This window comes from Crocodylus siamensis, chromosome 6 (assembly GCF_052110815.1).
Source record: "Crocodylus siamensis isolate JL-2025a chromosome 6, ASM5211081v1, whole genome shotgun sequence".
Taxonomy (NCBI): Eukaryota; Metazoa; Chordata; order Crocodylia; family Crocodylidae; genus Crocodylus; species Crocodylus siamensis.
The window spans coordinates 64,065,730-64,089,364 of NC_143400.1; the positions used below are offsets into that span (position 1 = coordinate 64,065,730).

At 46.9% G+C, this 23,635-nt stretch overlaps 2 protein-coding genes across 3 annotated transcripts in view; one reads left to right on the forward strand and one right to left on the reverse strand.

Moving 5' to 3' along the window:
* The window catches only part of LOC149862913 (uncharacterized), an 84,266-nt gene extending 61,235 nt beyond the window's left edge, over window positions 1–23,031 (forward strand). The window contains exon 2 of the mRNA XM_090054480.1: window positions 22,190–23,031. Coding sequence (XP_089910606.1) covers window positions 22,556–22,942 — 387 coding nt within the window. The 5' untranslated portion in view covers window positions 22,190–22,555 and the 3' untranslated portion in view covers window positions 22,943–23,031. The remainder of the gene's footprint in view (window positions 1–22,189) is intronic.
* The window catches only part of DNER (delta/notch like EGF repeat containing), a 352,845-nt gene that overhangs the window by 90,631 nt on the left and 238,579 nt on the right, over window positions 1–23,635 (reverse strand). Inside the window, exon 7 of one of the 2 annotated variants that reach the window (XM_090054478.1) lies at window positions 20,612–20,725. The exons of the other annotated variant lie outside the window; for it this stretch is intronic. Within the exon in view, the coding sequence (XP_089910604.1) occupies window positions 20,612–20,725 (114 nt within the window). The remainder of the gene's footprint in view (window positions 1–20,611; window positions 20,726–23,635) is intronic. 2 annotated transcript variants of the gene reach the window in all.

The following is a 23,635-nucleotide window of genomic DNA, read 5'->3' on the forward strand; positions in this document are numbered from 1 at the left end:
ACAAAGCCTGCCAGCTGTCAAGGAGATAGGTGCAGGGAGAGTCTGGGGCCCTGCACCCCTACCTGCTGACAGGCAAAACTCATGACATGGATACCTGTGCAACTGCTCCCTCATCAGGCAGCACGACTGAAGATCCTCCATCACTTGCCACCACAGGTCCTGGGAAAAATAATTAACCACAGTATGAACATGAGCCAGCAGTGTGATGCTGTAGCCAGCAGGGCCAACAATACCCTGGCATGAATCAATTGATGCATCTCCAGCAAAATTAGGCCCCTGCACCAAGCAGAAAAGACAACTGGGGGTCAGGTGACCCCAGCAAGGTAACTGTCTAGTCTCCTCTTGGAGATTTCCTGGGTAGGTGATCGCACCACCTCTGGAGGGAGCTTATTCCGCAGTGGACACCCTAGTTGTGAAGTAGTTTTTCCTAATGCTGAGCCTGAAACTATCTTCCAGGAGCCTGTGACCATTACTCCTAATTTTCCCCACGGGTGCCCTGTTCACTGAGCCCTACACGTATGCTTTTGATGTAGCAGGAAGCTGCTACCAAGTCCCCTCTCAGCCTTCTCTTTTTCAGGCTGAAGAGTCCCAGGTCCCTCAGCCTGTCCTCATATGGCTTGCCATGCAAGTCTCTGATCATAAAGGTGGCCCTTCTCTGGACTCTCTCGAGCTTTACCACATCCTTGTTGAAGTGCAGAGCCCAGAACTGGATGCAATACTCCAGCTGCGGTCTCACCAATTCTAAGTAGAGCTGAGTAGAGCACAAGAATCACTTCTTTGCAATGGTTTTGCTGGAGATGCATCAATTGATCCATGCCAGGGTATTGTTGTTTGTCGGTCTTGGGGCACAGCTGGGTAAAAACTGCAGGCCTACTACAGCATCACACTGCTGGCTCATATTCATAATGTGGTCAATTATTACCCCGAGGTCTGTGGTGGCAAGTGATGGGTGATCTTCAGTCCTGCTGCCTGATGAGAGGCAGCAGTTGCACAAGCACCCATGTCACAAGTTTTGCCTGTCAGAAGCTAGGGGTGCAGGGCCCCAGAACCCCCTCTGCACCCATCTCCTTGACAGTTAGCAGACTTTGTGGCCACAGCATGGGCTAGCAGCCAGGCCTGCAGTAGTCCCCGTCCCCCCTCCCCCATGCCCAAAGACAGACACAATTGCACAAGCACCCATGACACAAGTTTTGCTTGTCAGCAGCCAGAGGTGTAAGGCTCCAGAACCCAGGACCCCCCCGCACCTATCTCCCTGACAGCTGGCAGCTTTGTGGCCGCAGCAGGGGCTAGCAGGCCTACAGCTTTCACCCTGCTGCGCCTTAACACACGCTGTGTCACCCATGCCACAAGTTTTGCTTCTCCGCAGCTTGAGGTACAGTTTCTCCCAAACCCCTGCACCTATCTCCTTGAAACTTGGCAGACTTTGTGGCCCCAGCAGGGGCTATCATGCCTTCAGGTTTGACCCCACTGTGGCTTAACACATACACATGACATGAGTTTTACTTTCAAAACTTTTGGGTGCAGTTTCCCTGAACCCCCTGCACTTATCTCTGTGAAACTTGGTACGCTTCATGCTCCCAGAAGGGGTTACCATGCCTGCAAGTTTCATCCAAATCAGGCAAGAAATGGGTTATAGGTTATTTCAACCTTCCCCATTATATCCCATGGGCAAAATGGCAAAACAGCGGTGAAACTGTTTCGACAGAACGGAACAGACCAGCTGTTTCAACTCAAAACAGAATTTGAACTGGAATGATGTTCCATCGAAACATCAAAACGCTGGTTGAAATGGAACACTGCCTTTTAGCTCAGCCCTAATTGCTACCAAGGAACAAAAGCCGAACCAAGATGACCTAGAGCTGAAAAGTAGCAGTTAGAACAGGGGCAGGTAAAATATAGCCTGTGGGCTGGATCCAGCCCACCAGGCCATTCTATCCGGCCCATGGGGCCCCTAAAAAATTTAGAAAATTAATATTTATCTGCTCCTGGCTACCTATCAAAGATGATAAGTACCAGGGGAAGTAGGACCCAGGGGGAGCCGGCAGGAGCCAGCAACAAGACCGGCCTGGCCCCACCCCAGCCCCTTCCTACCCCCACACCACAACTGGATGCCTCTGTCTGCCCTGGCTTTCACAGCTTCCCTGCATGCCTGCTCCAGCACCACATGGCTCCTGGCTGCATTGCCAGACTGTGGGAGCATGGGGCTGTGCCGGTACCCTGAGGCCAGGAGTGGGAGGGGTGTGTGTGCACTGAGGGGCGGAGGGAGAGAGAGAGTGTGTGCATGTGCATGAAGTAAGGGAGGGAGAGAGAGAGAGAGAGAGAGTGTGTGCGTATGTGTGTGTGTTCATAGGGTGAGTCCCACAAGCACGCCCCGCTATACTCTCCGACCCCCACACACAGCCCCTCACAAACCCCATAACCACACACACACCCCTACATGGCTCCGTCACCCCACACACATACTCCCCACACCTATCCAACCCCACACAAAACCCCCCCACACACCCACACCTTCCCCTACACCCCACATACTCACAGGCCCCCACAAACCTATAACCCCCTCCTCCCACAATATACAAGAGTAAGTCTTCATTTTGGACTATTGTGCAATCAGCTTTATGTGCACTACACAAACGCATGTAAATCAGGACAAAACTATTTTTTTAAATCAAATGAATGAATGTTGTAGAGGTTTCAACTTTTAGAACATAATTTGGTATTTTTCTGGTTCTGAGATAGCAAAACCCCTTGCTGAAAAGAGAACTCCCGGGAGCAAGGGGAGGGACTTCTGGTGGCAAAGGTCAGAGGTTAGGGGGCAGGACTTCTCGTCCCAAGATGGTGACCAAGGGGCAAAGCACCTGTCAAGGGGTGGGGCTACCCATCTGGCCCTCGACAGCTTGCCAAAACTCGGTAAGCAGCCCTCTGCCCAAAATAATTGCCCACCCCTATGCTAGAGCCAGTAGGGCTGTGGCCTAGACATGCATGAAAATGATGGAGCCAAGTGACCCAAGGAAAACCATACTCTAAGGCTCAAGGCGGCTCCTACACAATTGGTTGTTCCATCAAACTGTGTCAGGCAAGGTACAGGGCAACAGTTTGGAAGAGCTAAGGTGGGGCGGGCAGGGTAGCTGGCCATTGGATGTTATGACCTCCTGGCAGGGCTAGTCCTGCCACACCTGGGACCACCTCTTACACTTCCACACTCCTGTACCCTATGCACCCCTTCCTCCATGCGGAACTTATTGATTGCAGGATCAGGAACAGAGCAGACAACTGAATTGTTTATTGGACTGCAAGACATTCTGGGAAATGTAGTTCTCTAGACTAGCAGTGGAACTTGCTACTGTGGGAGGAAAGTTTCACCTCATTTTTTGCTGCTGAAGCCTGTGTCCAGAAGGCCAAAAAATGCTGAATTTAGTGGCAAAAAATGGGCATCATATCTTTCTCCAACATCAGCAAATTTTAGTGCTACTCCGCAAAAGTATGATTTCCAAAACACCTTGCACTTCATGACACACTGACTGTGCTGGCATTGTGTCCCCTAGAAATGGGCAGCAAAAGAAAGCAGTACACCCAGGGTGAGCCCCTCTCCAATCCCATCCTTCAAGCACACCTCTTCTTGATAGCCCCCAGGATATGTGCCCCACAGTCTTTTACTGTACTGCCTTTTGGAAGTACTAAATGATGGCGCAGTAACAACAGCTCCATAGGGGCACATGTAGACACACTTTCTCACTATTAACATTTAAAAAATAGGCTTTTATAAGGAACACTAATGAACTGCCTGTCAAGAATGATGGGGGAGGCGGGTGGGGACACAGCCTACCCCACATTGCCACTGTTCTGCATCCAGCCATGCACCACTCCTCCCCACACTCTATGTCTGCCCCCCATCATGTCTGGCCCTGCACCACCAACCCCAGCTCCACGTCCAGCCCAGCACCTCCCCTCCCCATGCTACCGCCACTCCACATCCAGCCATGTGCCACCCCTGCCACTCTGCATCTGACCCCACAACACCCCCTCCCTCCACATCCGGCCCCATGCCCACTCCCACCCCTACCCCCCGCTCTGCATCCAACCCCACACCCACCCTCACTGTGTGCCCCCCCCCCCCAAATATCTGACTGGAGGAACAGAGCACTAGGTACTTGGTAACCTGGGTGAGAGAAATGGTTCTAAATTCCAGGAGGTCCCAAACTCCCCTTCTGGATGCTGCCTCACCTTCTGCGGATGGAAGGAAGAGGGATGGATGCTGGAGGGGGACGTGGAGTTGTGCCCAACACCCTTCAGCCAGCTCCATGAACCCATGATGGGGGGAAGCATCCATCTGGAAGGCAGCACCACCCATCCTCACCCTGCACCCCTCCAGCTGCCACCACTCTGCATCTGACCGTGTGCCACCCACCTCCCCTGTTCTACATCGAGCCCCATGCCACCCAGCTCCCCTACCCCCCCCGATGTCCACCTGGCCAGCTCCACTGGAGCCACAGTTCACCTGTCATTCTTGATGGGCATTTTTGATGCAGCACTGGCTGGAGCCACAACCCGCCAGGAGCCATGCCGCACAAGACCGTTACGGACAGACACACAGACAGACGAACTGAGCCCTTATATATATATACACACACACATACATACACACAGAATTGTCAAAAGTCTTTTGAAAAACTGAATTATGTTGATCAATTCTCCTTTTTTCACTTCTTTGGCATGTTTAAAAAATTCTAATTGACTGGTGAGATATGATTTTCTTTTACAGAAACTCAGTTAATTAGTAGGGCTGCGTGAAACAGCACCATTTTGTTTTGACTTCCGTTTCATCATTTTGAAGGGACAGTATTTTGCTTTGCTGTTTCAAAGCACTGTTCCATTTCATTTAATCAAAACTGTTTTGCTTTTTTTCACAATGTTTCAACACTGTTTCGACGTGTTTCAACAGTTAGCCCATAGGCTATAATGGGGAATCATAAAAATGCCTATAACTTTGTCATCTTTTGCCTGCATTGGATGAAAGTGGCAGGGATGGTAGGTAGCCCCTTCTTAGGGCATGAAGCCTGCCAAATTTCAAGAAGATAGGTAGAGGGGTTCCTAGGAAACAGCATCTCCAACTATTCAAAGCAAAACTCGTATCACTTCATAGAATCATAGAAGTAGGGTCGGAAGGGACCTTGTAGATCTTCAAATCCAACCCCCTGCCTGGGCAGGAGAAAAAACTGGGCTCAAATGATCCCAGCTAGGTAGGCATCAAGCCTCCTCTTAAAGACTCCCAGGGTAGGAGCCAGCACCACTTCCCTTGGAAGTTGGTTCCAGATCCTAGCCACTCTGACCATGAAGTAGTTCTTATGGATGTCTAGTCTAAACCTACTCTCCAACAACTTGTGGCCGTTATTCCTCGTCATGCCAGGGGGCACCAGGGGAAACAAGGTCTCTCCCAAGCCCTTCTGGTCCCCCTAGTGAGTTTATAGGTGATCATCAGGTCCCCCCTCAGCCTTCTCTTGTGAAGGCTGAACAGGTTCAGGCCCCTCAGTCTCTCATTGTAGGGTCTGCCCTGTTGCCCCCAGATCATGCGAGTGGCCCTCCTCTGGACCCTCTCAATGTTGTCCACATCCCTCCTGAACTGGGGCACACAGAACTGGACACAGTACTCCAGCTGTGGCCTGATCAGTGTTGCATAGAGGGGGAGGATCACCTCCTTGGCCCTGCTAGAGATGCACCTGTGGATGCACAACAAGGTCCAGTTAGCCCTGCCAACCAGTCAATAGTGACTCCAAGATCTCTTTCTGCCTCTGTGCTCTCAAGAAGGGAGTTTCCCCATCTTATAAGTGTGCTGCTGGTTACTACTGCCCAAGTGCAGCACCCTGCACTTGTCAGTATTGAAACGCATCCTGTTTTTGTTAGCCCACCCTTGTAACCTTTCCAGGTCTTGCTGCAGTCTTTCCCTACCTACTAGCATGGCTCATCTCACCCCAAATTTTGGTACCGTCAGTGAATTTAAACAGGTTGCTTTTCACCCTGTCATCCAAATCACTGATAAAGAAATTGAACAGCATGGGCCCAAGGACCAAGCCCTGGGGGACTCCACTTTTCCCCAGGTTGAATATGACCCATCCACCACCACCCTCTGAGTGCGACCCTTCAGTCAATCTGCAATCCATCAGACTGTGTAGGCATCAATGCTACAGTCGCCCAATTTTTTAATGAGGATGGGGTGGGAGACGGTGTCAAAGGCCTTGCTGAAGTCCAGAAAGATTACATCCATGGCAACACCTGCATCCAAGGCTTTTGTGACCTGATCATAAAAGGCAATCAGGTTGGTCTGACATGACCTGCCCCTAATGAAACCGTGCTGGTTGCCGTTGCCCTTGCCCTTGCCAGCAGCAGCAGCTTGCTGTAATCCCATGTGCAGATTCGGGGGCCTGCACCTCCTGGGAGGAGTCTAGCACAGCCCCGCAGCTCTCCCAGAGGGTGCAGGACCCTGGATCTGCATGTGGGATGCCACCAGTCTGTCGCTGCCAACTGGGGCCAGTGCCAGCACCTGAGTCTGTCTGGCACATCCTGCACCAAGCACTGGGCAGACTCAGGTGCTGGTGCTGGCTCCAGCCAACAGCAGCAGCCTGGTGTAATCCAATGTGCAGATCCAGGGGCCTGCACCCACCAGGGAAGAGTCTGGCACAGCCCCGCAGCCCTCCTAGGGGACTTGGGCCCTCAGATCTGTGCATGGGGTTCTACCAGCTGGGAAAATAGCCCAAAGCTGCAACCATTACCAGCTGGCAGCAGCAGCCTGCTATCATCCCACATTATCTGGGGGCCCGTGCCCCTCCCAGGAAGAGCTCAGGGAAATGATCAGAGAGCTGGGGGAAATATCAGAGAGCTAGGGAATCCAACCAAGAAGTAGGGGAATGTTCAGGGACATTCCCCCAGCTCCTGTTTCAATTCCCCCAGCTCTCTGACCATTTCCCCAGCTCTTCCCAGGGGATGCTATGCCGGCCCCTGGATCTGCATGCCAGATTTCAGCCTGCTGATACTGACATCTAGCTCCCCGTTTGATTCCCCCAGCTCTCTGATCATTCCCCAGCTCTTCCTGGGGGGCGCAGACCCCTGATCTGCGATTTCAGCAGGCCAGTGCTGCAGCCTGGGGCCATTGGCAGCACCACAGTCTTCCCAGCATTCAGTGCAGGCTGCGCTAAGCAGCTGCTGCTGGCCCCAAACTGCAGCGGCATCCTGCTGAAACCCCACTCACAGATTGGGGGCCTGCACCCTCCCAGAAACAGTTGGGGAAATGATCAGAGAGATGGGGAATCAAACCAAGAGCTAGATGTTAATATCAGAGCAGTCCTTCACCACCACCACCACCCCGCTTCTGCCTCCCTCTCCTTAGTTTCTGTTTAGCTGCAAGCAAGCCTGGTTTCGAAACTCAAAATGTTTTGAAACTTTCAAACGTGTCAAAACAGCTTTGAAATGAAACATCCATCAAAATTTTGCATAGTCCTATTAATTACACCCATTTCTATCATTTTTTTCCAGGCAATTTCTTTAATCCCACTTTTAACAATTTTTTAAACAACCTACTAGCCACCCATGTAAGGTTTAATCATAGACTCAAAAAGTCATAAAAATTTAGGGCTGGAAGGGACATCAGGAGGTCATCTACTCCAACCTCCTGCTCAAAGCAGAACCATCCCCAACTAGAGCATCCCAGCCAAGGCTTTGTCTAGTCAGGCCTTAAAAACCTCCAAGGATGGAGATTCCACCACCTCTCTAGGTAACCTATTTCAGTGCTTCACCACCCTCCTAGTGACAAAGTTTTTCCTAATATCCAACCTAAACTTCCCTTGCGGCAACTTAAAACCATTTCTCCTCGTTCTACTATCTGCCACCACTGACACGAGTCTAGCTCCATCCTCTTGGGAACCACTCTTCAGGTAGTTAAAGACTACAAATATCAAATATGTTAGCTTTCTTGGCAAAAAGGGCACACTTGACTCCATATTATTGTCCACTATAACCCCCACATCCTTTTCTGCAGAGCTGATACTTAGCAGCTTAGCCACTTGGTCCCAAGCCTGTAGTGGTGCATGGGATTCTTCCATCATAAGTGCAGGACTTTGCACTTGTTCTTGTTGAAACTCATGACATATCTTTTGGTCCAATCCTGCAATTTGTTGATGTCTCTCTAAATCATAGCCCTACCCTACAGTGTATCTACTACTTCCCTCAGCTTGGTGTCATCCAGAAACTTACTGAGGGTACACTCTATCCCATCTCCTAGATTGTTAAAAAAAGATATTGAACAAAACTGGCCTCAGGATCAATCCCTGGGGCACTCCATTTATTACTGGCTGCAAACTAGACTTTGTACCATTGATCACTACCTGTTGAGCCCGACAAACCAGCCAACTTTCTATCCACCTTACAGTCCATCCATCTAACCCATACTTCTTTAGCTTGTTTGCTAGAATGCCGTGGGAGTCCATACCAAAATATTTCCTAAAGTCAAGGTATATCATGTCCACTGTTTTCCCCTCATCCATGGAGCCTGTCATCTCATCATAGAAGGCAATCAGGTTGGTCAGGTACAACTTGTCCTTGGTGAATCCATGCTGACTGTTCCTGATCCTTTTCTTCTCTATCACGGGCTTAGAAATGGATTCCTTGAGGACCTGCTCCATGATTTTCCAGGGACTGACATGAAGCTCACTGGTCTGTAGTTTCCTGGATCTTCCTTCTTTCCTTTCTTAAAGAAGGTCACTGTATTTTCCCTTTTCCAATTGTCCAGGACCTCCCCAGATTGCCATGAGTTTTCAAAGCTCTGCAATCACATCTGCTATCTCCCTCAGCACCCTCTCTCCAGCTGTTCTAAATAATCTCTAACCTGTTCTTTCACCACTGAGGGATGCTTACCTTCTCCCCAAACTGTGCTTCCTGGTGCAGTAGTCTGGAAGCCAATCTTGCCTGTGAAGACCTAAGTAAAAAAAAAGGCATAGACTACTTTAGCCTTTTCCCCCTCATCTGTCACTAGGTTCCCCTCGCCCTGCCCATTTATTAAGGGACTCACACTTTCCCTGACCTTCCTCTTGTTTCTAACATACTTGTAGAAACCCGCCTTCTTACCCTTCACATCTCTTGCTAACTGCAACTCCAGTTGCACTTTGGCCTTCCTGACTTCATCTCTGCATGGCCAAGCAATACTTTTATATTCCTCCCTAGTGGTTTGTCCAAGTTTCCACTTCTTATAAGCTTACGTTTCATGATTTAGTTTACTGAAGAGTTCCCTGCTAAGCCAAACTGGTCCTCTGCCATACTTGCTAGTCTTCCTGCACATCAGGATGGTTTGTTCCTGCACTCTCAGTAAGGCTTCTGTAAAGTACAACCAGCTCGCATGTACTCCTCTCCCCCCTCAGACTGGCTTCCCAGGGGATCTTGCCTATCCAGTTCCTAAGTATGTCAAAATCTGCTTTTCTGAAGTCTAGGGTCCTTACTCTGCTGCTCTCCATCCTTTTTTTCCTCAGGATCCTGAACTTAATCATGTCATGGTCACTGCTGTCCAAGTTCCCATCCATTACTACACTCCACACCAATCATTCCCTGTTTGTAAGCAGCAGATCAAGAAGAGCATGGCCCCTAATTGGTCTCTCTAACATTTGCACTAGGAAATTGTCTCCAATGCTCTTCAAAAACTTTCTGGATTACCTACAACTGCTGTATTGCTCTCCCAGCAGATGTCTGGGTGATTGAAGTCCTCCATGAGAACCAGGGCCTGTGATCTGGAAACTTCTGCTAGTGGTCTAAGGAAAGCCTCATCTACCTCATCCTCCTGGTCTGGATGTTAATATCAGAGCAGTCCTTCCCCCCACCCCCTTCTAGCAGACACCCACCACAACATCACCCTTGTTGCTCTCCCCTCTAACCTTAACCCAGAAACTTTCAACAGACCCATCTCCAGTTCCATACTGGAGCTCTGAGCAATTATATGGCTCTTTTACGTAAACTGCAACCCCTCCTCTTCTCCCCTGCCTGTTCTTCCCAAACAGTTTATACCCATGAATGCCAATGCTCCAGTCATGTGAGCTATCACACCAAATCTCTGTTATTCCAACCATGTCATAGTTCCGTGACTGTGCAAGGACTTCCAGTCCTTCCTGCTTGTTTACCAGGCTCCGCGCATTCATGTACAGGCACCTGAGGTAAATAGTCAAGTGTCCTGATTTCTCAGGAAGAATGAGAACACCTCCTCTGTTGCCCCCTCCTGCTTGCTCTTCCTCCAGGTCACCCATTTCCCCACTTACCTCAGTGCTTTTGTCTACATCCCCTGGCAAACCTAGTTTAAACCCCTCCTCACTAGGTTAGTGACCCTGTCTCTTTGTCAGGTGGATTCCATATCTCCCCAGCAATCCTTCTTGGAACATTATTCCAGGGTCAAAGAACCCAAAGCCCTTTAGGTGACACCAGCTGCTTACTTGGCAGGCACTGATCTGCAGGACATACCCACGCCTGCCTGGGCCCTTTCCCTTGACTGGAAGAATCAAAGACAACACAGCCTGAGCCCCTGTCCCCTTCACTTTTACACCTAGAACCCTGTAGTCCATTTCTGTCTGCTCAGAGTCTCCCCTGGCAGTATCACTGGTGCCCACATGGATGAGCAGCATGGAGTAGTAGTCAGAAGACCAAATGAGTCCTGGTAGTCCCTCTGTGATACCCAGACAAGCAGCAGACTTCCTGAGACAACAGATCAGGTCAGCAGATGAATCCCTCTGTCCTCTGCAGAAGAGAGTCTCCAACCACTACCACCCATTGCTTCTTTTTGGTGGCAGTCATCTCTACCTTTCCTACTTTGGGGAAGCCTGGTTTGTCCTCCTCCACCAATGAAACATGTTCTTTGCACTGTGCTGTTAGGGCTCCATATCTGTTCTCCAGATGAACTGCTGCAGGTGTAGATCAAGATTTCTTCTTTCTGCCAGATGTCACAAGCCGCCAGCTTCAACCTTTGTGAGAGTCCATGTCTTCTCCCTTCTCTAGCACTGCCTCTGGCAGTCCTTCCTCCACAGTCCTGGAGGTCTCCTCCAGCACTGAATCAATTAACTCCTTATGGAGAAGGATGCTTTGGAGCCTCACCACCTTTTCCTGTAGCTCTCTTGCCAGGAGGTACTGCTCACACCACAGACATCCCGACCTGGCTCTTACCAGAAAGAACCCACAAAGCAGTGCCCACAGTGCCAAACCTGCACCTGGGTGGAAGCCTTGATGGTGAGCAGTTCTGTCTGGACAGGAACCTACAGATGCAAGCAGAGGCAGAGGCAATGGCCGTGGCAGTGGCAGTGGCTCTGGCATTGCAACATCCTCCAGCCATTTTCCTGGGTCCCAATCTGCCTTTTCTATCTTGCTACTCTTCTTCCAAGCACACCTTCCCTAGCAAACTCACCTGGAAGCTAGCCTGTTTACTGCTGCTTAGCCCCAAAGGGTTCCCTCACTATCTTCACTTAGAAGTTTATTGCTTGACGTACTTTGGATATAGTTCCCAGATGAAAAATAATATTAAGAAGAAAATAATCAAACCTTCAACCCTGAAATTATTAAGCTTTATTTAAATATTCTTGAAAGACAATAAAAAGGTTTTTAATGAAGTTATGAAATAATGATAATTCATCTTGTTCTCCTTTTCATTGCCTGAAAAGCTCACTTCCCATACTTTTCACATGCCTTACTTTTAAATCATAGGTGCGATTTCTAGAACGTAAATGGGCCATATTGAAATGATTCTTCTCTCTCAGTCTTTTCTGCTGCTTTCTATTACTTCATCTTATATCTCTTCCTTCTTTGCTATGTGGTTCTTTATTTCTTTCATATCCGTGTCAGACCTCCCAATACTTTAGTCTTTAATTTTTAAATGTATACTAGCCACTGGCCTCCCTTCCACCCACTGTGCTGAATTAGCTCTTCAGAAGGAAAGGCCTCTTCTCAACATGCAACTACTATTAGGCATAGTAGGAGAAAGGCAGCAGCTTAAGCTGGAAGCTGATAATGTTTTTTAGAAACTGAAAATTTTAGGGCACTCTAAAAATAGCATATTTGCAACGTACCACACCTGCAATATTAACGCAGCTATTCTTTGCTTTATTTACCAAAATAAGCCTCTCTCTCTCACCATCCCTAAATTGAGCTCACAAATTGTATCTGAGTCAGAAAGGGAGATTAATAGCGTCTCAGATTAAATAAAAGCACATGAACAAGGTCAGTTTAATCAATATTATTTTCAAAATGTGGCATCTGTAAGCTCAATTCTTCCCTCTTCCCTCAGAAAAACCTAAAATTATTGTTAACATTATTGTACTGCCTAGTACAGCATAAAAATGCAATCCCTTATTGGTTAACCAACATGGAGAATAGCCCAGGACAACTGGCCTTTCTCTTGCAGAATGGGCATGTTCAACTTCTGTAGCATTATTCTCCCTTCTCTTTGAAGACAAAATTAAGAAAGATGGCTGCCCTAATGTCTCAGGAGCTTCTGCACACAAATCTCAACACTGCTCCCATTATGAGTAATTACTAAGGACTAGAAGTCTCCTCCATGGCTGCTACTGAGTTGTTATAAGGGGATTTTGTCAGCAGTAACACTGATTCAGCACCAGCTGTGTTGCCTTGGGGAAGGACCAGGACAGTTGTATAGAAGGGAAACTCTACATATAGGACAGCACTTATTTCTGATGCCAGTGTGTCCAGAAGATTTCTGATGTACATGAGACAAGGAAGCCAGGTCTCCAGTCTCACAAATCGCTCCTGATTAAAGAGCTGATTCTAGAAAACTCAGTGGGTCTATCTAGTGTAATTTTTTGCACAAGGGGAATATTAGATCCATGCACTGGATTTACTCTAATGACAAATGCAAATAGGACAGTGTGATGCTACTAGATGGCAATACAAAAGCATATGTGCTGCATTCTGTAATCCAGCAGACCAGGCGATGGCAATCTTTTGCCAGTGTGGGCTTCCCTTTGCAACCCAGACCCAACCATGAGCCATTGCCTGGTTTGGCAGATGCCTGCAATAACCCTCACCACTAAACCCCAACCCCTCTGCAGTAAAAGTAGGGGCCCTGTTGCACATTAATTTTATGCAGCTCAGGGAGCTCTTAACCCCTCAATTGTCTGCACCAAAGTGGGTAAACTAATTCTAAACACATTTTAGGGATCTTGAAGTTATGCCACTTCAGAGCAGGTTTCTCTCTTATCCGTGTTACCCAGTTCATGTTCCACAAATGCATGATTACTTCCCAGAGCTAAGTGTCAGTGCTTCAACATCCCAGGATCCAGTTACCCCCACCCCTTCTATTCTGTGTGGACAACTCACTGCTGTGGCTCCTAGGCAGGCCCTTGCTTGTGAGCCCTCTGGCTTCTCTTCCCTTCCCCTTCCTCCCTTTCTAGTGGAAAGTCACAACCATGCAGGTCAGGGATAGTGAGGCCCCCTGTACATGTGCAGGTAAGGGTGGAATGGGATCTAATGTGCAATCCACACAATCATGCCTCCTGCCTGGTATATATGCATGGCAGGAAGCATACTTGTGGGATTGTGCATTAAATTCTATCGCACTCTGTTGCCAGTGTAGGGACAGCCTGATCCAAAGTTTCCCTGCACCAGAAAGAAGCCAGCTCCCAGTTGGAAGCCCCTCAGTTGCCCCCAGGGCATCTGCACCCCCTGCTGCTGGGTCCCTGCACTCAGTATCTACAGCTGTGGGACTTGGAGTCCCCATGCTCCTTCTGGAGTCAGCAGCTGCTGAGGCTAGAAGTCCCCACAATTACCAGACTCCCAGAGCAAGCTGGGTAGAATGCAGTCAGCTGGTGGGGCTCCCAGCTGCAAGGGAGTCCCTGCTACATGTGAAAAATAAAGCTGGATAAAGCTATAAAGTTAGTACACATTTGCAAGGTCTAACTTTACAGCTGGGTGGAACTTTTTATGTGTGATAGCTACTTTGCACATGTAGCTGGTCTCCAGGTAACTGTGCAATTACCCAGTTAATTGCATGATATCTGTAACATGTAGAGAAAGTGTAATTACTCCAAGCTTGAACCAACACTAACAGTGATCAACATTTGAGACACTTGAAGTGCAACATGCAACAAGGCCCTAAGTAAAGATGTGGTGCAGCAGGCTCCTCAGCCAGAGGGAGCATTGTGGAAGAGATGGGTGGCATGGTGCAGATCTATACCACTGACCCTGTGCCATATTAGACCTTTGTGGGCTAGACTGGATTGCTTTGCAGGCCAGATCCAGCCCACAGGTCATAGGTTGCCAATCCCTGCAGTACAGTATAATACTGAAAATAAAAGTATAGTCAATGTAACAATTTCTTACCCAGATCCACCTGATTCTTTATAAAGGCAGAAGCTGTAAATCACTCCAAAACCTTAATAATAGCTGTCATGGCTTTACTTTAAGGGTGGGTTAATATTCTTTGTTACGCTTTTTTGTATTCGATACAAATGCATTATACAAAATAATATTACATTGACTCAAACTTTATTTCAAAATGTGTCATCCAAGCTTTTGTTTTTGCTACTTCAAAAAAAGTTCAATTATATATTGCTAATTCTATTAAGAAAATACTAAATACGTTTTATATTAAAATGATACAGTAGCAAGTGGTGCACTTACTGTTGTACATTCACAAAAATAAGAAATCTAAACTCTACTGTTCAAGGAAACTTGCAGATGACTGAGGACTTAACCAAGGGCCCAAATGTACATTGCCAGTCTCAGTCTTGAATCCTGACAAGGTGGCAACTCTGTAGCCTTTGATGTGGTGCTATGATTGGACTACTTGTTTTATTGCAATATTTCTGTTAGTTGTGTTCAAGTTGTTGCAACATGGTGCGACTCAGTTTACCGAATTAGCCTATGCACAGAAAATGAAGGGTTAAGCCAGAGCTAGATGCAGGATGAGACAAGATGAACTTGCATCAGCAGAGCCTTGTTATTAGGTCAACAAAGCTATTCAGAGGTGAGATAGCCTGACAACCTGGAGATGTCCAGAGGAGAGGAACATGACATGGAAAAGTAGGCTAGAAAACAAGCAGCATAGCTGCTCTTGGTGAGAAAAGCCAGAGGACTCAAAAAAATAAAGGAGCTCTGGGAAGCTGGAAAGGAAACATCCGAGTACCTTCAGGGGTACTCAGGACTGTGTGAGCTAGATTGGTGACAGAGGGACCACTTAACCCCTTTGAAACCTCTGGCTGGCTGGCCTTTGCCCCAGGAAATGTCTTAACTGAACAGACCACGTGGTATGCAGCTTGAAACTGCATGATGTATTGGGTCACCGCAACTGGAATAGAACATCTCAAGAGTAGAGAACCAGGGAAGATAGGATACTGAAAACCCAGCGTGGGAAGGAGCTTGGGCTCCTCCCTTGCTCTAGAAGGCAAGCTTGAGCTTGCTTCAGGAGGCACTCTCAGAGACCACACAAGGCTGCAAAGGTCCTGAGCAAGCATCCCCTGCAGGATACACTATACTCATACTCAGAGACTTTGATCACTATGTTGAAAGTCAGCTCTTTCTAGCAGTGTTGGAGTGAGACCTGAAGAAGAATGTACGGCACCTGGAAGCTTGTCTACATCTATCTCAGCCAGGTAACTGGTCCAATAAAAGACATCGCCCACAAAAATCATTGTCTTTAGTTTTTTTTAGGTTTCTTATGTGGATGCTTCTTATAGTTTCATAAAGTGAGATGGTATCAGTTCCATAAACTTCATTACTGAAATGCACAGGACAACATGGACTCAGCAGGGTTAAGTCCCAGCTTTGTTGATAAAGCTATGCTTGTGGGGCCTGGAGAAAATGTATAAGTGTGCATCAATGTGGGGGTGCCTGTGAAGAAATCCCCTCCCCCCCCCGCCCCTCACTTGGGTCAGCCCAGGTGACCTCCCTCTCTTCTTGCTTTCTTCTTGGTTCAGGCTAGTTAATCAGGTGACCTGGCCAGATAAAATTCCTAGGAGGATGGGGAGAGGTCTCTCTTCCTTCCAGCAGGCATTTTGAAAACTACAAGCAAGCAGTCCACGCAGCTATACTTGAGTCTTTACAGAGATTTGGATATGATGACCCTTTTAAGATGTGACAAGTACTCAAGTTACTTTTGTTTGTTCAAAGTATATTCTACCTCCCCCCCCCCCATTCAATAAAGGTGTCAGGTTACAATCTTCATTGCTGTGCTGTAGAGGCAGGCGGCCTTCCACCCCCGTTTGGGCAGATAAGTTTGTCCTTTTATTTTCTGTATAGTAGCATCCCCTACTGTGCCATCACAGTGCCAACCATAAGCTGTAGTGTCCAGTGGTAAAGGACCAAACTCAAAATTATGCTTCTGACCTCCTGATTTATTTATGGGATTCTCTGTGAAAGGAATGGAGGTGTTTCTCTGAAATACTTGAGTACCAGGGCTGACAGTGACAGTAGCTCTGACATACCTGCACAGAAAGTTATAGTAGGTGATGTAGAAAATGAGCATGCATTAGTTATATCTGTGCTGCACAGAAACTTTACTGTAACTGAAAAGTTGTCTTTCCTTCTCAGGAAATGAAACATAATATTGCAAAAGACAACACAGATGGCACAGAAGCCTGGAAGACTCAGATCTAGGAACAAAGGTTTTATAAGGGACGGCAAACAAGAAGGTAGAAATGCCAGAGCAAAATGTGAGAACACTGAGAAAATGGTACCAAAGTGGCAAGAAGAAAAAACAGTAAAATACTAAACAAAACAGCAAAGGGCTGAACCTCTATCACCAAGGCATTTGCTACTCAAAGTAGAACATGGGTCACAGCACCAAAATTTGTTTGATATTTTTCAAGTTTGAAGACTGATTGTTCTGGGCTAATGGCAGAAAAAAAAAAACCAAGCTTCAGAAAAAAAAGAGACATGCAGGGAAAACAGAAGCAGACCTAACCACAGGATGAGGCTGAACATAACGCACAGATCTCCATAACAAGTGATGCTGAAAGGGGTAAAAAGAGTTGGAGTGGCCCCATTCCAGTGTATTATCTCAGAACATTGCAAGCACAGCAGTTAGGTACATGTGCACAACAAATAGTGCCTTGCATCCCTGCTCACTACTGCTACCTACAGGAAAAACAAGAGCCTGGGGTTGTGGGAGAGGGAAGGGTTCCAGAAGAAACTGGCCCAGGACCATTAACTGGTCAGTTTGAGAATAATGAGTTACTAGTTTATACATAGGCACAAACATGTCACCTTCAAATATGGCAAAAATTCTCTCTCTCTCTCTCCGTGTGTGCATGCGTACACACACATACACACACACACACACACACACACACACACACACAGAGTATACTGTGTGTGCGTTGATAACTTTTCATCTTAACTAGTTTTATAGGGTACTTGAGCACATTTCTCTAGAAAGGTAAGCTAAGTTTGATTAAATCTCAACATCTAATGATTGTTTCCCCAAATTCTGCTACTATTTATATAGCAGAGCATTTGTAATTTTTATCCAAATACAAGATTCAAATTGCTGAAACAATGTCAGTTTTCAGATTTTAGCACAGCTAAGTGGGTCACTCATTAGAGCAACTAACTCAAGGGACAGAGTGAAACCCATGTGAAGCAGTTAAAAATAACGTTTCATTGTTGAGTAGGTGTATGCTTCCCCTATCTAAGCAATTATGAATTAGCAAAACACTTCTACCTAAGACTGAGTCCAAGTGTATAAGAGGCAATTTTAGAAGAATTGGAATCTATAGTAACTGAAAGCAGGAATATAATTGCCTCAGGGTTCCAATTGTAATTATTTTGTTACCAATGACTAATAGATTATTTTAGAGCCTTCATTATTGATAATTATTTTGTAGCAATCAAGTTATGAAAATAACCATTCTAGTCAGAACTATGCTACAAAAATAAATAAACTTTCAGTGCCACAAGGTTTTATTTTATAGAAATGACATTATAGCGTCATCTGATAAAAGTTATTTTGAAGTGCTCGTGTAGTAATAGATAAATTAGGTCAAACAGGAATGAGAATGAGACTTGAAAATGTTTCATTAATTAAAAAGAAAAAAGAAGCATATAAGCAATGGAAAAACAGTTCAGCATCTAGAGAGGAATACAATCAGATGGCCAGGGTCTACAGGTATGAGACACAGAAAACCAAGGCAGACATGGAGATCAAGCTGGCAACTAAAATAAAGGACAACAAAAAAAGTCTTTCTATAGGTAAATAGGGAGCAAGACAAAAAAAAAAAAAAGCTCCACTGTGGAACCCCTACTGAATACCGGGGGGGGGGGGGAGTGGGGGGGGGGAGCAGCCTACATTTGATCCCTGTGGAAAAAGGCAGAGCTCCTAAATACTTACTTCACATTGGTATTCCTGAAATCATATGAGAGCTAATTTCACCTGTCCAGAGGCCCAGAGAATACGGGAAAGACAACAGTCCACATGAAATTAGTCCTGAACAGGTAAGGGTACTCTTAGAACATTTTGATGTGTTCAAGTCTGCTGGGCCAGATGACCTGCATCTAAGAGTCCTGAAAGAACTGGCTGAGCTCATAGCAGGGCATCTGGCAAAGCTGTTCAAAGAGTCATGAAACTCAGGAATGGTCCCAAACGACTGGAAGAGGGCTAACATGGTACCCATCTTTCAGAAAGAGACGAAGGATGACTTTTCAAACTACAAACCGGTCAGTTTGACCTCAGTCCTGGGAAAAATCTTTGAAAAAATTGTCAAGGAGGCCATCAACCAAAAGCTTGTAACTGGTGGGGTACTAAAAAGCAACCAGCATGGCTTTGTTGCTCTCTATGCGACTTTGGTCAGGCTGCAGTTGGAGTACTGCGTCCAATACTGGGCGCCACACTTCAAAAGGGATGTGGCCAACCTGGAGAGGGTTCAGAGGAAGGTCACCCGCTTGGTGAGAGGGCAGCAGGACAGGCCCTATAAAGGAGAGACTGAGGGACCTGAACCTGTTCAGCTTCAGCAAGAGGAGGCTGAAGGGGGACCTGGTGGCTGCCTACAAACTCATCAGGGGAGATCGACAGCAAGTAGGTAGAGCCCTTTTCTCCCCAGCACCACCTGGGGTGACGAGGAAAAATGGTAATAAGCTGATGGAAAATAGGTTTAGATTAGAGATCAGAAGGCAATATTTTACAGTTAGGGTGGCCAAAATCTGGAACCAACTTCCCAGGGAAGTGGTTCTCGCCCCTACTTTGGGCAAATTCAAGAGGAGGTTGGTTGATCACCTGTTTGGGGTCTCATGAACCCAGCATTCATTCCCGCCTGTGGCAGGGGGTCAGGCTAGATGATCTGTTCAGGTCCCTCCTGACCCTAGTTACTATGAAACTATGTTGACAGTAGGTCCTTTCATGACCAGGTAACTAACCAGCTGGAAAAAGAAAATAAGGTTGACATCATTTACCTAGACTTCAGCTGGTGAGGGTCAATAGGGACAAGTGGCAGGACCTTTATCTGAGTAGGAATAACCTTCACCATAATTATATGATGGGTGGTGGTCCACTAGGTGGCACTGTATTTGAAAGAGACCTGGGGGTGACAACTGACCAGAAGATTAATATTAGCCAGCAGTGTGATAAAGTCGCCAGCAAGGCAAATAGGACTCTGGTGTGAAATCAGCCAATGTGTTGTGAACAGATCCTGAGAGGTGCTCCTCCCCTTCTATTCAGGGTTGGTGAGGCCACAGCTGGAGTACTGTGTCCAGGTCTGGGCATCACAGTTCAGGAAGGATGTGGATAAGCTCGAAAGGGTACAGAGAAGTACTACCCATATGATTAGGGGCGTGGAGGATAGATCCTATCAGGAGAGACTCTGGGAACTGAGCTTGTTCAGTCTGAGCAAGAGAAGACAGAGGCGACTTGATAGCTCCCTACAAGTATGTCAAGGGTAAACACCAGGATCTAGGGAGCAACTCTTCAGAAAGGCACCCCCTGGGAGGATGAGGACCAATGGACACAAGCTAATTGAGGAAAAATTAAGGTTGGACATAAGGAGAAATTTATTTTTTGTAAGGGTATCTAGAATCTGGCGCACACTTCCAGCAGAGGTGCTGCAGTCACCAACCTTGGAGGTGTTCAAGAGAAGGCTAGACAAGCACCTCATTGAGCTTGTTTGAGTGCAATAACCTCTTGCCCTTGGCAGAGGGACTTGATGATCTTACAGGTCCCTTCTGGTCCTTTGATTCTATGAAAAACACACAGTCCTATACACTTTACAAATTTCATCTGAACACAGAAGCAGAAAGAGAAACACCCAACTACCATGAAAAGAAGCAGCTTTTCTAGTACACTGTCCAGGCAAGACAAATCAGGAAGCACTGTAAATCTTTTCCAATTCTCATGTGCTTTTCTGACAAGAGTTTTAAACTGATTATCAGATGAGAAATTCAAAGGAAGTGAAGAAAGCTTTAATTCAACATATACATTTAACCAGCAATGCTAAACTTGTAACTTGGCGATTTGTAAATTGTAATGTAAATTATAATGTAAGTAGTTTTACCCACTTAGGTTGATGTCTAAATATAAGTGTATCCAGTATAATATTAGCTTTACTAAAACAGAGAGAAAATGTTATTTAAAAATAGAGAAGTCATTGCTATTTACCTTCTGGACACCGACAGTTGAATCCACTGGTATTAGAAAAGCAGGTACCCCCATTTCTGCATGGCTGTGGGCTGCAGTAATCAATCTCTGACTGACATAGCTCTCCAGTATAACCTATACCATAAAGGCAAATGTTTTTAATAAATAAATAAATAAATAAATAAATAAATAAAGAGAAATTAAGCTTGTTATCAAATATACCATTATATTATTCACAGAGCAAAGTTATTTTCCTTGAATAAAGCTAGAGATAAGTATTGGAATCCATGATATTCTATCAATATTCAATCTCTCTTATAAAAAAATCAGTTAACAGGAACCAACAATGTAAAACAAAAATCCAAACAAAGTGATACTATCAAACTGTATGTTACCAGCAGCAGTATTCTGACAGCACCAGCACATAAGGGCTTAAGGGTTGAGATTTTCACAGACACCTGTGCAACCACAAAGCACTTGAAATGAATTTCAAATTTATTTTGAATCTGAACACAAAATCCTCTAGGGAAGCTTTAAACAAGACTAGTCTTCCTAAATTTTCTGTGCATATGCTGAATGACTGTCATTTGTTCCTGCTCCTGAACCTCAGAAAGGATTGTTTGTCTTAAGTGAGACCTGTAGGGAACTGATCAGTACAGTTGCAAACTACCAAACAAGCTTCTCAAGGCTCTCACACCACAGACTGGAAACAGTACAATGCTGTTTGCTATCCATAAGCTAGCTATTCTGCAGATGCCTGAAGTCAACATGTTAGGATCAGAACAATGAACAAACCTACAAAGAACAATCCATTTCATTGCTGTTAAAAAAGCTGCAAACGTAATCCTGTAATGAATACCACACATTTCTTGTTCTAAATTCAAAATTCATTTCATTCATTTATTTCTAGTAGTTATCTGGGGATTTGTGTGCAACAACACATTACTATGTTACATATCTTGTTTTTACCAAATACAATCTCTGTGGAACATTTAAACACCATCTGCAATAAGCAACATATGGCACCATACACTATCTTTGGTCAAAGCAGATTGCTCTCAATCATATCGAATGGCATTTGGAATGCTAATCAAGAGCATTACATGACCTTCAGAGTATTTTACCAGAGACAACAGAGAGGAAGTACAGTCTACTGTCTAGGGCACTGGACTGGGGGATCAGGAGATCCGAACTGTACTTTTCTTTTACCAACAAACAGGTGTTTAGCATTGAGCACATAACTTATTCTGTTGTGTGTGCCAGCTTTTCATTCTGTAAAAAAAGTCTGCCTAAACAGATTAAATTATTGGAAAAGTTCAGATGAAAAAATGCTAAGTATCAAGTACTTCCCGGGGCTTGTCCGAGGCCTCCACCCAGACAGAGCCCTCGGGGGGGCTGCCGTCCTCCAACCCCCTGGCCTGCGGGAACTGCCTGGCAAGGTCTGGGGGGGCAGGGACTGGGGACTCCTGCACCTGTCCTGTAGGTATCCGCCTTAGGACCCTGGAGGAGCGGGTGCAGGAGCTCCTGGAGGAGGTTAGCAGGCTGAGGGGAATCCGTGAGGCAGAGGAGGAAATTGATAGGTATTTTCTTTCTCTGCAGGGTGATACAACAGAGGAGAGGGCAGACCGGGATGAGCCCTCCACCGCTGAGTGGCAGACAGTCTCCCGCGCCAGAGCTATTAACCATGTTGCGGCACCAGTTCCTCCTGTCCATCTGGAGAACAGATATGAGGTCCTGGCAGCCCTGGAGGAGGAGGGAGCAGTGGAAGATTCCAGGGAGGAGACTTTGTGCACACAATGTCCTGTGCGGGCGGTGGGAGTCAAGAGGCCTAAGAGGAGGAAGCGTCGCGTCATCGTGATTGGTGACTCCATCCTGAGAGGTACGGAGGGCCCCATCTGTCGCCAGGATCCCTCAGCACGTGAGGTATACTGCCTGCCCGGAGCGAAGATTCAGGATGTGAAGGGGATGCTCCAGTCCATCATCCAGCCCTCCGATTATTACCCCATGGTCCTTGTCCATGTGGGTACTAACGATGCGGCCAGGAGAGCCCCTGATCGCCTGATGGAGGACTACCATGCTCTGGGAGGCGTGCTGAGGGAGATGGGCGCACAGGCGGTCTTCTCTTCCATCCTGCCAGTGAGCGGACGCGGCAGACGTCACGAGATGTGCATTGCGGAGACCAACTGGAGGCTACAGGAATGGTGCTTCGAGGCGGGCTTTGGCTTCCTCAGCCATGACCGGCACATCGTGATGAGAGACATGCTGGGATGGGATGGGCTCCACCTTTCCCCTAAAGGTAAGCGTGTGTTCTCTTCCAGGTTGGTGAACCTCCTTCGGCGGGCTTTAAACTAGGCTCGTCGGGGGAGGGGGAAGATGAGGGCGGAGGAGACGATGAGATACCAGGCCCAGCAACAGCCAGCGAGCCCAGACCAATGGTCAAAACGGAGAAACAGGTAAGCGTTGGGGGACGGGGCATTGCTGATACTAGGGGGTCAGTGGGCACAACCGCTGAAGGCCTCAAATGCCTCTACACGAATGCTCGAAGTATGGGGAAGAAGCAGGAGGAACTCGCCCTCCTCCTAGCTGTCACCAGCCCTGACATAGTAGGGATCACAGAAACGTGGTGGGACTCATCGCATGACTGGGCGGTGAGTGTCAAGGGCTATAGGCTATACAGGAAGGACAGGATAGGAAGGAAAGGTGGAGGAGTAGCACTCTACATCAAGGAGGAATATACTTCCTCGTTAATTAGCATGGGGGTAGAGGGGGGGCACTCTGAGGTGCTCTGGGTTAGAGTAAAAGGCAGTCCAGGGGAGAGAGACTTAACGGTGGGAGTCTACTATAGACCTCCCAACCAGGGAGAAGAGCTCGACCTGGAATTCTTAGGTCAGCTTACAGAGGCAGTGAGGGCTAAGGATGTGGTCATCATGGGGGACCTGAACTTCCCAGACATCTGCTGGGAGGAGCAGTCAGCCAAGTCTGATCGCTCACGTCGGTTCTTAGCCAGACTGCAGGACCTCCATCTAACCCAGGAGGTGCACAGTC